Source organism: Ornithorhynchus anatinus, chromosome 21 (assembly GCF_004115215.2).
Source record: "Ornithorhynchus anatinus isolate Pmale09 chromosome 21, mOrnAna1.pri.v4, whole genome shotgun sequence".
NCBI lineage: Eukaryota > Metazoa > Chordata > Mammalia > Monotremata > Ornithorhynchidae > Ornithorhynchus > Ornithorhynchus anatinus.
This window is the reverse complement of record NC_041748.1, coordinates 17,829,299-17,843,394: the sequence shown is the minus strand read 5'-3', so window position 1 is coordinate 17,843,394 and position 14,096 is coordinate 17,829,299. Positions and strand designations below refer to the sequence as shown.

The window sequence follows — 14,096 nt, the reverse complement described above, 5'->3', positions numbered from 1 at the left end:
CCCCGGGCCAATCCCAGCCCACAAGGAATCCTGTCTGCGCCTTCCCTGGGCTGCAGGAATCCCCCAACCCCTGGCAGCACAGACCCAGGGCTGACCCCTGTCTGCTTGATCCTGGGCCGGACCCGGACTGCAGAAACCCCGGTCAGCACAAACCCATGTCTAATGGATAGAGCCCAGGCCTGGGAGTCAGAAGGACCTGGATTCTAGTCCCAGCTCTGCCACTTCTCTGCCGTGTGACATCGTCACTTCTCTGGGCCTCAGTGACTTCATCCGTCAAATAGGGATGAAGACCATGAACCCCCTGTGGAACGTGGACTGTGTCCAACCTGATTAGCTTGTCTCTTGCCCAGCGTTTAGTGCTGGGCACATAGCCAGCACTGAACAAGTACCATTAAAAAAAAAAAAACAAGGACCCCTTTTGGGCAGGGGCTGAGAGAGAGAGCCGGTGGTGGTTGGGCAATCCTGTGTTCCCCCACAAAGAGTCACCTTCCTCATCCCTCTCCAGACTCCCCCATGGGTGCTAAAGGGTGAGAGATTTGGGGTGGAAGCGCTCCTGTGCGAGACCACAGAAGCCGATGTTTGTGGGGGAAGGGGCTGGAAGGAAATGCATCTCAAGGGGGCCAGGAAATTGGCTCTACATCATCCCTTAGTGCACAGCATTACGGGAAAAGTGGGCTTGTTCTCCGGATGGCCATTTGAAAGATTTCAGGGAAAACGTTAGACTGAAAGATCTCTCTCTCTGTCAGACACACACACTGTTTCACCTTCTCTTTCTCTGAAGGTGGCAATTTGAAAGATTCAGGGAAAATGTAAGAATGAACGATCTCACACACAGTCTTTAAACATGGCAGTTTGAAAGATTCAGGGAAAATGTAAGAATGAAAGGTCACGCGTACACACTCTGAACATGGCAATTAGAAAGATTCAGGGAAAATGTGAGAATGAAAGATCTCACAGACACGCTGAACACGTTTGCAGATTTGTTCTGTGCCTGCCCGTTCAAGACTATCATATGGTATTTGTGGGAATCTTAAAATTTGTGTTCCTGTGTAATCCTCTGTGTTCATAGGGTGTTTCCACCTGGGTTCAGTATGCCCATAAAGAGCCGTTAGTTTCCCTGCTGTCTTTAATGATTCATTCCCCTCCAGGAGTTTTGAAGTGAAAAATGAGCCGTAAAAACCCCTCTCCAGTTCATTTTGGTTGCACTCTACCGTTTCTGGTGGAGAGATTTTCATGTGACTCTACAAATAAGGATATACCGCAGTGGTTCTTGCCTCACCTCTGGCTAAGAGCTTTAGAGCAGTTTATTCGTGTCACCATTTTCTCCTCAGAATACATCTGGTTAAAAGGCTGGTCCCCGAGCGGTCGGACATGATTATACTTATTTTTTATTGAGTGTCCACAGAGTCGGACAAATGTACGGCGCCTTGGATTCCCCTTCTGAATTTAACAGGCAGAATACCATCATAGAGTGATCCAGCTGGCGGAAGGTGGGTTAAAGTTACACCGGAGTCAGAAGTGGGCAGTGTGGGCCCACCCAATGCCTAAACCGGTTCAAGCTGGCGGACCCAGAAGATGGGCATTTGAAGGAACTTCATCCATTCAGTCGTATTTATTGAGTGCCTACCGTGTGCAAAGCACTGTACTAAGCCTTTAGCACTGAAGTGGAAGGAAAGGCCTTATCCTCTGCAGTGGGATGCCATCTCAGGCACCCAGACCATATTTTAGACGACTTCTCTTTCCAAATAACAACCGTGACGGGCAGTAGCTTTAATTAGCAGTCGTTCTATCATCCACCTCCACATCAAACAGAAATGCCTTACCATTGGTTTTAAAACACTAAATCGCCTTGCCCCCTGTCTGATCTCGCTAATTTCCTACTGAAACCCAGCTCGCTCACTTCATTCCTCTAACATCAACCTACTCACCGCACCTCGATCTCATCTATCTCGCCGCCGACCCCCTCGCCCAAAACCTGCCTCTGGCCTGGAATTTCCTCCCCCTTCATTTCTAACAGACCACCACTCTCCCCACCTTCAAAGTCTTGTAGAAGCACATCTCCTTCAAGAGCCCTTTCCCGACTAAGCCCTCGTTTCCTCTTTCTTCCCCCCCCCCTTTTGGTATTTAAGTACTTACTTTGTGCCGGGCACTGTACTAAACACTGGGGTAGATAGATGGTCATCAGGCTGGACACAATCCACGTCCCACACAGGACTCACAGTCTTAATCCCCATTTTTAAGGCAAGGTAACTGAGGCAGAGAGAAGTGATGTGACTTGCCCAAGCTCACATAGCAGACAAGTGCTGGAGCCAGGATTAGAACCCAGGTCTTCCCACTCTCAAGCCTGTACTCTCCATGAAATCATGTTGCTTCTCCCACTCCCTTCTGCTTCATCCTTGTACTTGGATTTATATGCTTTATTCACCCCACCTTCAGCCCCACAGCACTTATGTACGTATCCATAATTTATATTAATGTCTGTCTCCCCTTCTTGAATGTAAGCTCTTTTTAGACAAGGAATGGTTATACCAACTTTGTTATATTGTACTCTCCCAAGAGCGTAATACAGTGCTCTACATATATAGTAAGTGTTCAATAAATACCACTGATTGATTCTAGAGAATCATACTTAGGGTGCAACTTTTTTTGTATTCCACCAGCTTCATCTCCCTCTTCATTCCTTCTTCCATCAGGTGTCTCTCCCTCTTCTCTCCTTCCTATATTGTTCCCAAATCCCGACCCCAACTCTAATCCCAATCTTCTGTTATTTCTCCATCCCTGCATTTTCCTAGCACTTTGCTTCCTTTATTTTTTTTAATGGTATTTAAGTGCTTACTGTGTTCCAGGCACTGTACTAAGCGCTTGGGAGAGTACAATACAACAATAAACAGGCACAGTCCCTCCCCACAATGAGTTCGAACTAATTAGGTTGGACACAGTCCATCTCCCACATGGAGCTCACAGTCTTAATCCCTGTTTTACAGATGAGGGAGCTGAGGCACAGAAAAGTGAAGTGGCTTGCCTGAGTTCACCCAGCTGACAAGTGGTGGAGCCAGGATTAGAACCCAAGTCCGTCCGACTTCCAGGCCCGTGCTCTATTAACTAGGCCACTATCCTCCTCATCTTCCACCTTTGACTTGATTTTTTTTTTTTTTCCTGACACAGTAGACAGATGATTAAGCTTAGTGGTTAGGGGTTTGATCTCACTCAAGTCAGCCCCTTTTTAACCTCTCAAATTAATTTTTTTACATGACCACTTAGGAAGCCCAATTTGCCTCTTCTTCTGTTCAGGGTATTTAGGTGAGAGTTCCTAATCTGTAGTCATCATCTTCATCACTGGCTTTTCCTAACAATAGTGAGCGCTTAAGAAAAACCACTATTACGTGCCAAGCACTGTACTAAACACTGGCATAGATACAAGATATTCCACTTGGATACAGTCGCCAACCCGGATGGGGCTCGCGGTCTAAGGGGGAGGGAGAATAGTTATTTGATTTCCATTTTACAGGTGAAGAAATAGGCCCAGAGAAGTTAAATGACCTGTCAGTCAATTGTATTTATTGAGCATTTATTGGGTACACAGCGTGGTCCTGAGCATTTGTGAGAGTACACAATATAACAGACACATACCCTGCCCACAACGAGCTTGTAGTCTAGAGCTGGAGACGGCTGTTAATGTAAATGAAAGATGCGGACTTAAGTGCTGTGGGGCTGGGAGGGGGGATGAAGAAAGGGAGCAAGTCAGGGCAACACGGGGGGGAATTGAGGAAAAGGGAAAGAGGGCTTAGTGTGAGAAGGTTTTCTGGAGGTGATGTGCCTTCAATAAGGCTTTTTTTGGGAGAGAGACTCATTGTCAGATAGGAGGAGAGGGCATTCCAGGCCAGAAGCAGGGTGTGGGCGAGAGGTCGGCAACGAATAGATGAGATGGAGGTACAGTGAGAAGGTTAGCATTAGAGGAGCGAAGTGTGTGGGCTGGGTTGGTAAAATGGGGCAAGGTGTTGAAGTGCTTTAAAGCCAATGATGAGGAGTTTCTGTTTAATGCAGAGGTGGTTGCCCATCTTGGGTCACACAGCAGGCAAGTGGTGGAGACAGGTTTAAAACCCTGACCCCTGAAGCCTCCCGATCCCCAAGTACCCCAATTTGTGGGCAGTGAAATTGCTGTTGAACACAATTGGTTGTCAGGTCTTTGTCAGAGACCAGCTTCTGGAGCTTCTCCCTGCATTGACCTTTTTATTTCTCTTTTCCCAATATTCTCTTTCACCGGCTTCTGACACGTTTTCTGTCCTGGATCAACCCGTATCTCTCTCCCAGCCATCACTGCTTTCCAAGTTTCCCTTTCCCACTCAGTCAGTACTTGTGTGTAATATGAAAAACTGGCCAAGTCCCACTGGAGCTGAGTTGTTTTTTTTTCTTCCTGTTGTTGTTTCTCTCATTTTGGTTTTAAAGGTAATAAAAGAAGAACAAAACTTACCGAGCATGAATGGGCATTCATTTTAGGGTGAAAGTGTTGACCTTTTTCCTTTTAAAAAACACATCCTTTTCTCTGGTTTTCTTGAATGAACCAACAGTTGAGAACATTGTGTATTACATACACATTTAATGATTTTAGGTTATTAATAATACTAATAACTGTGGCATCTGTTAGGCGCTTACTATGTGCCAGGCACTGTACTAAGCACTGGGGTGAAAACAAGCAAATGGGGTTGGGCACAGTCACTGTCCCAATAGCTCAGTGTCGATCCCCATTTTACAGATGAGGTAACTGAGGCCCAGAGAAGTGAGGTGACTTGCCCAAGGTCACACAGCAGACTAGCGGCGGAGTCCAGATTAGAACCTGTGACCTTCAGACTCTCAGGCCCACATTCTATGCATTACGCCGTGCTGCACGAGAAGGTCTTTAAAGCTAGTGACAGGCTCTCTACTTCTCGCAATCCTATTCTGAAAATGTCATTCATGGGATAGTGGAGGTTATCTTTTTATTCATCAACTTGCCTTTGTTTCCAAACCCATTCCTGAGGGCATGGATGAGGAAATGGATCAACTTCAAACTTAATGAAGAAGGGAAAGGGACATTTGATTGGAATACATCGATAACATCTCTCAGCTCCAGTAATAACCTTTTTGTCACTGATGCCCACTGTCGGATTCAATGCGGCATTCAAAGAGTACACATGTGGGGAACCTGAAATTCCTTCATGGAAGTTTTTAAAAAGGACAGGAGACCAGCCAGGTGAATTTAGATCCCATCAGCAGTAAATTCTTTAGCTTGTTTTTTGACGATCCTCACATTCTTTCATCACATGAGCCCCATACTGAAGAATATTCTAGTGTAAAAGAGGATGCTTGGATTTATCCTGTTGGGAGAAAATTTTTTTTTAAATGTATAAGCACTATTTAAAAGCCTAGCAACATTGGTTTTCTTGAGCATAGGTGGGGGTGTATAATAATGTCATAAAACTTTCTCTTTTTCCCTAGTTGGAGGTTGGCAGTGATGAAGATCGCAAGTTAAACCTCAGGTGAGCAAAGTAATTCAATCCATTTTCAACTTCTCTTCAGATCTCAAAGTGCTTGTGTTTCACTGCTTAATTCAGGATTTTTGTAATTCATTCACTTCTGAGGAAGGCATTTGACAGATATGAAGTGCCTGTATTAAGTGAGAAGACTGTTGTAAAAAAATTGCAGAGTTATTAGCTCAACGTAGTTTTCAGTCCGCAGAAGTAATTTGCATGTGCAACACATTTTTTAAAGAAGCCCTCCCACAAAGCATAACTATCAGTGGTTAGGTTTGTTAAGTAATGTTAAGGGTAAGATTAGTTTGTCACCAACTGTGCTTTTCCTGTTTTGGAGGATTCTCACAATTAGAAGTTAAAACGCTCTCTTATGTGGCTTTGGGCGCTGAAAGAGTTTTGTTTCTTGTGAAGTAATCAACAGGATTTTAGCAGTACTTGTTGAAGAGAGAAAGTCTGTTTTATCATGTTAGGAAAATTATTCGGAGGAGGAAATGGGTGCTCGGAGATCTGGTTAGGATTCCGTTGAAGACAGCAGGAAGAATAGCAGTTTTTTGAACTAATATTCAAGTGATAGAAATTTGCCAAGGCTTTGCATGAAATCTACCTAAAATGTATGTGGAGGATGGAAAATATTCAGGCTAGTTCTGATAAACATTGTGCTTATAGCCTGGGTCAATCAATCAGTCAATCACTCTTATTTATTGAGTGCTTAATAATAGTAATAATAATGGTTTTTGTTAAGCCCTTATTATATGGCAAATGCTTTTCTAAGAGCTGGGTTAGATAAAGGTTATGAGGTTGGACACAGTCCCTCTCCCATGTGGGGCTCACAGTCCATATCCACATTTTACAGATGAGGTAACTGAGGCACAGAGAGGTCAAGTGACTTGCCCGAGGTCACACAGCAGACAAGTGGTAGAGCTGGGAGTAGAACCCAGGTCCTTCTGACTTCCAGGCCTTTGCTCTGTTCACTAGGCCAAGCTCATAGAGCACTGTACTAACCACTTGGGAGATCACAGTGTAGCAGAGTCGATAGGCACATTCCTTGCTCACAACAGGCTTGCGGTCTAGAGGGGAAGACAGATATTAATATAAATAAATTATGGATATGTGCCTAAGTGTTGTGGGGCTGAGGGAGCGGTGAATAAAGGGTGTAAATCCAAGTGGGATATCTGGGATTCAATGGTTTGGAATCAGATTTGTTTTGCATTTCAGGGGCCATACTGAGGTAGAGGAGCCCTTTCTGGGAATTCTCATGAACTGGAATTTCTTTTTTCATCCATTTCTTTGCCTGAAAGCCTCTTGAGCTCCCCTCCAACCAAGAACCGTCAGACATGTCTGAGTCCTCACAGTGGCAAGACTTCCAAGTGGGGGCAGTAACAGACTGGGTTTCAGAAGGGAGTTGTGGTTGCTGGACAGTTTTAGCCGTTTTTGCCTTTTCTCTCTGAAATGGGTGGGAAGAAAATTGGAAATCTGTTTATTTAGGAATTCACCGATCTTTGCGGGAAGAGCAGGGAATGGTAAATCTTCTCTGCCAGTCCCAGAGAAGGTTTGAGAACAGGTTAGACTGCGGCTTTTTAGTCATTGAAATGGAACAGATCCTGGAAGAAAGAGCACAGTCCCAGGAATCAGAGGAAATAATAATTATATTAGTGGTCGTTGTTAAGCGCTGATTCTGTGCCAAGCACTGTACTAAGCGCTGGGGTAGATACAAAATCATTAGGTCCCACATGGGGCTCACAGAGTAAGTAGGGGCAAGTCACTTAACTATGCCTCTGTTTCCTCCTCTGTAAAATGGGGCTTAAATATCTGTATTCCCTCATTCATTCATTCAGTCATATTTATTGAGTGCTTACTATGTGCAGACCACTGTACTAAGCACTTGGAAGAGTTCAATGCAACAATAAACAGACACATTTCCTGCCCACAACAAGCTTACAGTCCTAAACTGAGAGTTTAACTTGTTTCTATCCTGGTGGTTAGAACGGTGCTTGGCATACAGTAAGTAGTTAACAATTACCCCAGTAATAATAATAGTTATTATTTAAAATGGTTGGTTATCCCTCAGGCCATCTTGCAGCCTTGACCTGCAAAACCCAGGAAGAGAATCATGGCACTCTGCTTAAAATGGTCTCTTGGGAAAAGCACTTCTTTTGTTTATTCTTAATTAATCCTAATTACTGACCTTTTAATTATCTTAGAGCCCTAACGGTGATGATTTATAAACCGAATCAGAAAATGTTTCTTGTGGAAAAAAATCCCTCTTTCTCCCTGCTCCTGCTTAAGAGGAAGAACCTTTGCCAAGAAGCAGCAAAATTGCCAATAAATACCTTGGTAATTCACAGAGAAGGTGTCTTCTTCATATTATTGTAATTGGGAAGGTTGGCTTCTTCAATCTCATGGAGTGAATCCTGTAATGTAATCAATTCCTTAATTACCAGCTTCCACAGAACCAATCAATCAGAAATATCCATTGAGCATTTACACTATGCAGAGCGTTTTGTTTTTGGTGTGTTTATTATGTGTCAGGCACTGTACTTGGTGCTGGGGTAGATAGAAATTAATCAGGTTGGACACAGTCCAAGTCCCACGTGGGGCTCCCAGCCTTAATTCCCATATTACAGATGAAGTTATTGAGGCACAGAGAAGTGAAGTGACTTGTCCAAGGTCATAGAGCAGAAAAATGGCAGAGCCGGGTTTAGAACCCAGGTTCTTCTGACTCCCAGGCCCAAACTCTATCCACTAGACCACGCTGCTTCTCCTCTCATGAGCACTTTGGAGAGTAGAGTTAGTTGTAGAGTGCCTGCCCTCAAGGAGTTTACAGTCAAGCGGGGAGGTAGCCAATGAATCATTAAAATCAATTTCAGGTAGAGGGAAGCAGCAGAGATTAAGGCTGTAGACATAAATGCCTAGAGGGAACTCAGTTAAGTAGGGGATGTAGAATTGCCGAAGCAGTATTATCCAGTAAAATAGGGTGGAGAGGTGAGAGGTTAGTCAGGAAGGTCTTCCTGGAAGAGATTATTTTTTAATTTAAAAGAAAAGGACTTTGAAGATGGACAGAGCAGTGGTGTGCCGTATGGGAAAGGGAAGGGAGGGAAAAAGATCTCGAGAAGGTAGCATTTCAGAGCTGGTCCACGGACAAGGGGTAGAGGAAGAGCCGATTAAGCCGGCGGTGAAGAAAGTCCAGATTTGGTTAAAGAAAGTACAGATTTGGTTACCCTTCGCTCCTAAATCCTCCTCGCCTTCAGGACACTCAGTTCTGCCCAAATATGTGTTTTCACTGTGTGTTTCGGGGAGAACACGAAAGCCGAATTAGGAGACGTTCATCCAACAACACGTATCTGGCTGGATACAGTGTGATGAACACCTTGAGGTTGGGAGAGGAGGTCATACAGTTGTAATAATAATAATTCAATAATTATGGCACTTGCTAAACACCTACTATATACCGTTCTAAGCACTGGGGCAGATACAAGCTAATCAGGTTTGACAAAGTCCCTGTCCCACATGGGGCTCACACTCTAATCCCCGTTTTACAGTTGAGGTAACTGAGGCCCAGAGAAGTGAAGTGACTTGCCCAGAGTCACACAGCAGACGTGTGGCAGAGCTGGGATTAGAACCCAGGTGTCACAATCTGTGTGTTTCTTATTTCTGTTGCCTGTCTTGGGTCTTTGACAACTATCCTTGTTCATCCCAGTGGCTCATCAACCAGTGACATTTTTTGAGCACTTACGGTGTGCAGAGCACTGTACTAAATGCTTGGGAGAGGACAGTACAATAGAGTAGGTAGACGCTTTGAGTCTGGAGGAACAAACCCAGAATTTGCTTGAAACATTCAGTTCCATTTAAAACTGATGCTGGAGAAGGAAAATGGTGCAAGTACAAAATGACACTTGGCTTTTTGAGATGCTGTCTAGGAAAATGAATGCTAATGAAATATTTTATTGAAAAGAGGCTTGCCCTTGTAGCCAGTCTAGTAGTTACGCTACTGATGGAGCAACACTGAATGTTATACGCTGCACTAAACACCGGGGGGTCATTCTGTAGAAGCACGAGGAGCATCCCTTAAACGTTTCCACTTTTAAGTCACATGTAGCCACAAAGATGTATGTTTTCAACTAAAATCAACTCCTTTGATTGAGTGTGGCTGTAGGGCTGTGTAAATTCGTCCATGGGCTTCTGAGTTTGAAGAGCTAATTTAGGGTTTTGGATATGTAGAGGGCCCAGCACTCAGTTCCGATCTCCCAGCTAACTGCTTCAGCAGTCTTGGTGATTTAGAGGCGCTCAGCCTCCTCGCTGACCTCCCTGCCTCCGAACTTCCCCTCTCCAGTCCAAACTTCACCCTCTCACCGGGATCCTTTTTCTAAAACATCTTTCGGGGTGAGATTATTTGCCTAAGCTTTCTATTTTCGAACTCGACATTGATACTGGCAGCACGTGCATTTGTCTTGAATGTCGTCCCCTGGTTTCCCTTCTTCCCCCTCCCTCCATTCTCCCATCCCTGATTTCATTCCTCCCACTCTCTTCTGAGCCTCTGTGGGCCCCTGTCCATTTTTAAGGCTGGAGTGAGGTTCCTATTCTCCCCCAAGCTCCGGGGCCAATGGGAGTCCCTGCCGAGAACCCCCTTGGGGATTTGAAGGGTCTTCGGGTCCCCGTCCTCCACACCTGGCAATCAGTCGATCAAAAGTATTTATCAAGCACATACTGTAGAGCAATGCACTGAACACTTGGGAGAATGCAGTATAATAATATGGCAGACACACATAGAGCAGCCAGAAATGGGATCCTGCCCCGATGGAGGCACAACATAAAAACTCAGCAAAAATTTAAATGCGAATGAGGTGTCCTCGTCCATGTGCCAGGGGATCACATTGTGTGCTTCTCTGTGATGAGGGTGAGGGATGGGAGGAGGGAGCTTTCCCTCACAATCCGCGCGGCCCCCCCGGGGATAGCTCTGAAGTAAAGATTCACCGATGAGGGTAGAATCTCTTAATGAAAAACTATGTTCTTTAGACTCTGGGTCAGCAAAACGATGGAATGGCTCTTCCAGGGGCAAGTTTGGTTATTATTTAGGTGGATCCTTTTTTAAAGGTGGGGGGGTGGCTGGGTGAAGTCAAATCAAAAGTGAATGTTTGAACCTTTGTCTGAACCTTCCACTGAACCTTTGAAGAATGTTCAGACTGGGTTCACGGGATGCCAGATTGGGTGTTCTCCGAGGCCTCTCCTGAGGACCTTAGTCTGAGGACACTGTACTGAGGCCTCTCCTGAAGAGAAGCAGCTTGGCTCCGTGGAAAGAGCACGGGCTTTGGAGTCAGAGTTCATGGGTTCGAATCCCGGCTCGGCCACTTGTCAGCTGTGTGACTTTGGGCAAGTCACTTAACTTCTCTGTGCCTCAGTTACCTCATCTGTAAAATGGGGAGTAAGACTGTGAGCCCCACGTGGGACAACTGATTCCCCTGTGTCTACCCCAGCGCTTAGAACAGTGCTTGGCACATAGTAAGCGCTTAACAAATACCAACATTATTATTATTATTATTATTATTAAGACTTTAGTCTGTGGGCAGTGTTCTGGGCTCCCTGAGGTCTTTAGTCTGAGGACTGATTGTTGTGCTCCTGAGGGCTTTAGTCCAAGGGCGGTATGTTGAATTCCCCAAGACTTCTCCTGAGGGGAAAGGAGAGGAAGGGAGGGCGAGGAGGCTCAGAAGCAGCAGGAATATTTATTGAGCACCCAATGGGCGCCGAGTGCTCTAAGTCCTCGGGTAAACTCTATGACACACTAGATCTGTTCCCAGTCAACCAATGCCATTTATTGACTTTTAGTCTGTGCAGAGAACAGTACGAAGTACTTGGGAGTGCACAGTAGCATAGGTAGACTTGAACCCTGCTCTCAAGGAGCTTACAGTCTAGTGGGAAGGAGCTCACACTAATGGTGAAGCCAGGCTTAAAAAGACCTGCAAAGAGTGGGCTGAAAATGAGGTAAGAGGAGAAGGATATATTCTTTCGGGAGCAAGCTAGGGAGGAGAGAGAAAGAAATGAGATAAGCAGCAAGAGGGTTGAGGGATGATTTATGGGAATCTGATTTTGATATCAAAGCCCCTTTTTCAAATCCTTTATTTTATAAATGTATTTGTTAAGCGTTTATTATGTGCCAAGCACTGTACTAAGCTCTGGGGTAGATATAAGGTAATCGGTTTGGAAACAGTCCCCAAATGGGGCTCACGGCCATAATCCCGTTTTTCCAGGTGAGGTAACTGAGGCCCAGGGAAGTGAAATGACTTACCCAAGGTCACACAGCAGACAGGTGGCAGAGCCAGGATTAGAACCGAGATCCTTTTCAAAATATTGGGCTTGGTAGACACCATTCTGTAGACTGTAAACTCGTTGTGGACAGGGATCATTTCTGCCGACTCTGTTGTACTCTTCTAAGCATTTATTGCAATGCTCCGCACCCAGTTGGTGCTCAGTGCATGCCATTAAGTGATTGATTCTCCCCAGCTCATTATGTTTATTTTCCTGACCTCAAAACTAAGAGATTTTTGTGCTGTCAGTGCATCCAGTGTGGAGGGACATTCTGGTCTGACCCCCGAGGGCCTGGTTGAGCTTTGATATCTCAATTATCACAATCCACCCTTTTTCTTGGAGAAGCAGCGGGCCCGGGAGGCAGAAGGACCTGGGTTATAATGTGCTCCACCACTTGTCTGCTCTGTGACCTTGGTCAAGTCACTTTCACCTCTTTGTGCCTCAGTTCCCTCATCTGTAAAACGGGGATTGAGACTGTGATTAGACAGACTGTGTCCATCCTGATTAGCTTGTATCTACTCCAGCGCTTAAAACAGTGCCTGGCACAATGTAAGCGTTTAACAAATGCCATAAAAATGACCATTATTATTATTATCATTGTATTTGTTAAGTGCTTACTATGTGTTAAGCACTCTTCCAAGCGCTGTGATGGATGCAAGATCATCTAAGGTCTCCAGAGGTCTGCAGACCTCAGCTAAAGCCCATCCTTAGTTGACTTGCTTCTGTCGGAAAAACTTTCCCTCCATGGGAAAACTGTGGGAACAAGTTGCCTCCGCCTCTTTGTATGAAGCAGAGCCTGGGAGTTGGGCTCTCTGATTATTTTGCAGAATCCAAAATGCTTTAGGACATTCCTGCTCTCTGAGAGCAGCCCACGCTTTGCAGCCAAACAATACATGCCAAAGTGGCCAAAACATTTCTGTGGAATCTTCTTGGTACTTCTCGCTCGTGACCCCCTTCACCCTCAGACACCGTCCACCAGGATGCAGCTCTCCTGGTCTTTGCAGTTGGGGATTTTAGGCAAATTCAGAGACAGCGGCTGTCGTCTGGGCTAACACAACCGGGATGGAACCCAGGTCTTCTGACTACCAAACCCGTGCTCTCTCCATTAGGCCACACTGCTTTTTAGGTGGACAGAGAGTCTTAGAGAGTGTGATTAGTTTTCCCTGTAATTCCTTTTCTAGAGTGGGAATGCTTCCTTAAGGAGGGTTTCGGGAAAGGAGTCGAGAAGCAGCATGACATATTGGATTGAGCACGGGCTTGGGAGTCAGAAGGACCTGGGTTCTAATCCCAGCTCTGCCACTTGTCTGCTGTGTGATCTTGGGCAAGTCACTTAACTTCCCTGTGCCTCAGTTGCCTCATCTGTCAAATGGGAATTGAGACTATGAGCCCCATGTGGGACATGGACAGTGTCTAACCTGATTAGCATGAATCTACCTCAGCGTTCAGTAGAATGCCTGGCACATAGTAAGTGCTTAACAAATATCATTAAAAAAAAAAAAGAAAGAAAATCTGTCTTTGCAGCTAATCAATACTTTCCTCTGTGAAAAGCAAGGTTGAATAACAGGTACTCCCTGTGTCTAATTAGTAAACATTTACTGAAGGAATAGGAGGGGAATGAGACAATAATTATTATTATTATGGTTCTTGTTAAGTGCTTACTCTGTTTCAAGCACTGTTCTAAGCACTGGGGTAGATGCAAGTTAATCAGATTGGACACAATCCCTGACCCACATTGGGCTCACACTCTTAATCCCCATTTTACAGATGAGGCAACTGAGGCCCAGAGAAATGAAGTGAGTTGCCCAAGGTCACACAGTATGTGGTAGAGCTACAGAAGCAAACAGATGAAAACAAACAAAGAGATAAACCAAAGGCAGAGAGCAGGCCAGAGTGTTTTTTGTTGTTTTTGTCTGTTTCATTTCACTCAATAGTATTTATTGACCGCTTAATATGTGCAGTGCACTGCACTAAGCGCTTGGAATGTACAATTCGGCAACAGATAGAGACAATCCCTGCCCAGTGATGGGCTCATAGTATCATTTGAATAGTATAGTAAATTGGTAGGTATGGCACATTACCTATGAGAACAGGCATCCGCAGCAACAAGTCTGTTGTGTCTGAGTAATAATAATAACCATAATTGTGGTATTTAAGTGTTGTGTGCCAGTCACTGTACTAAGCACTGGGGTGGGTCCAAGCAAACCTGGTTGGACACAGTCCCTGTCCAACATGGGGTTCACAGTCTTCATCCCTATTTTACAGATGAGGTAACTAAGGCACAGAGAA

The 14,096-nt window shown here is 45.0% G+C and overlaps 1 protein-coding gene across 1 annotated transcript in view; it reads left to right on the top strand.

The window, feature by feature from the left end:
- The window catches only part of SSH1 (slingshot protein phosphatase 1), a 53,658-nt gene that overhangs the window by 1,440 nt on the left and 38,122 nt on the right, over positions 1-14,096 (top strand). The window contains exon 2 of the mRNA XM_029049014.1: positions 5,476-5,516. Within this exon, the coding sequence (XP_028904847.1) occupies positions 5,476-5,516 (41 nt within the window). The remainder of the gene's footprint in view (positions 1-5,475; positions 5,517-14,096) is intronic.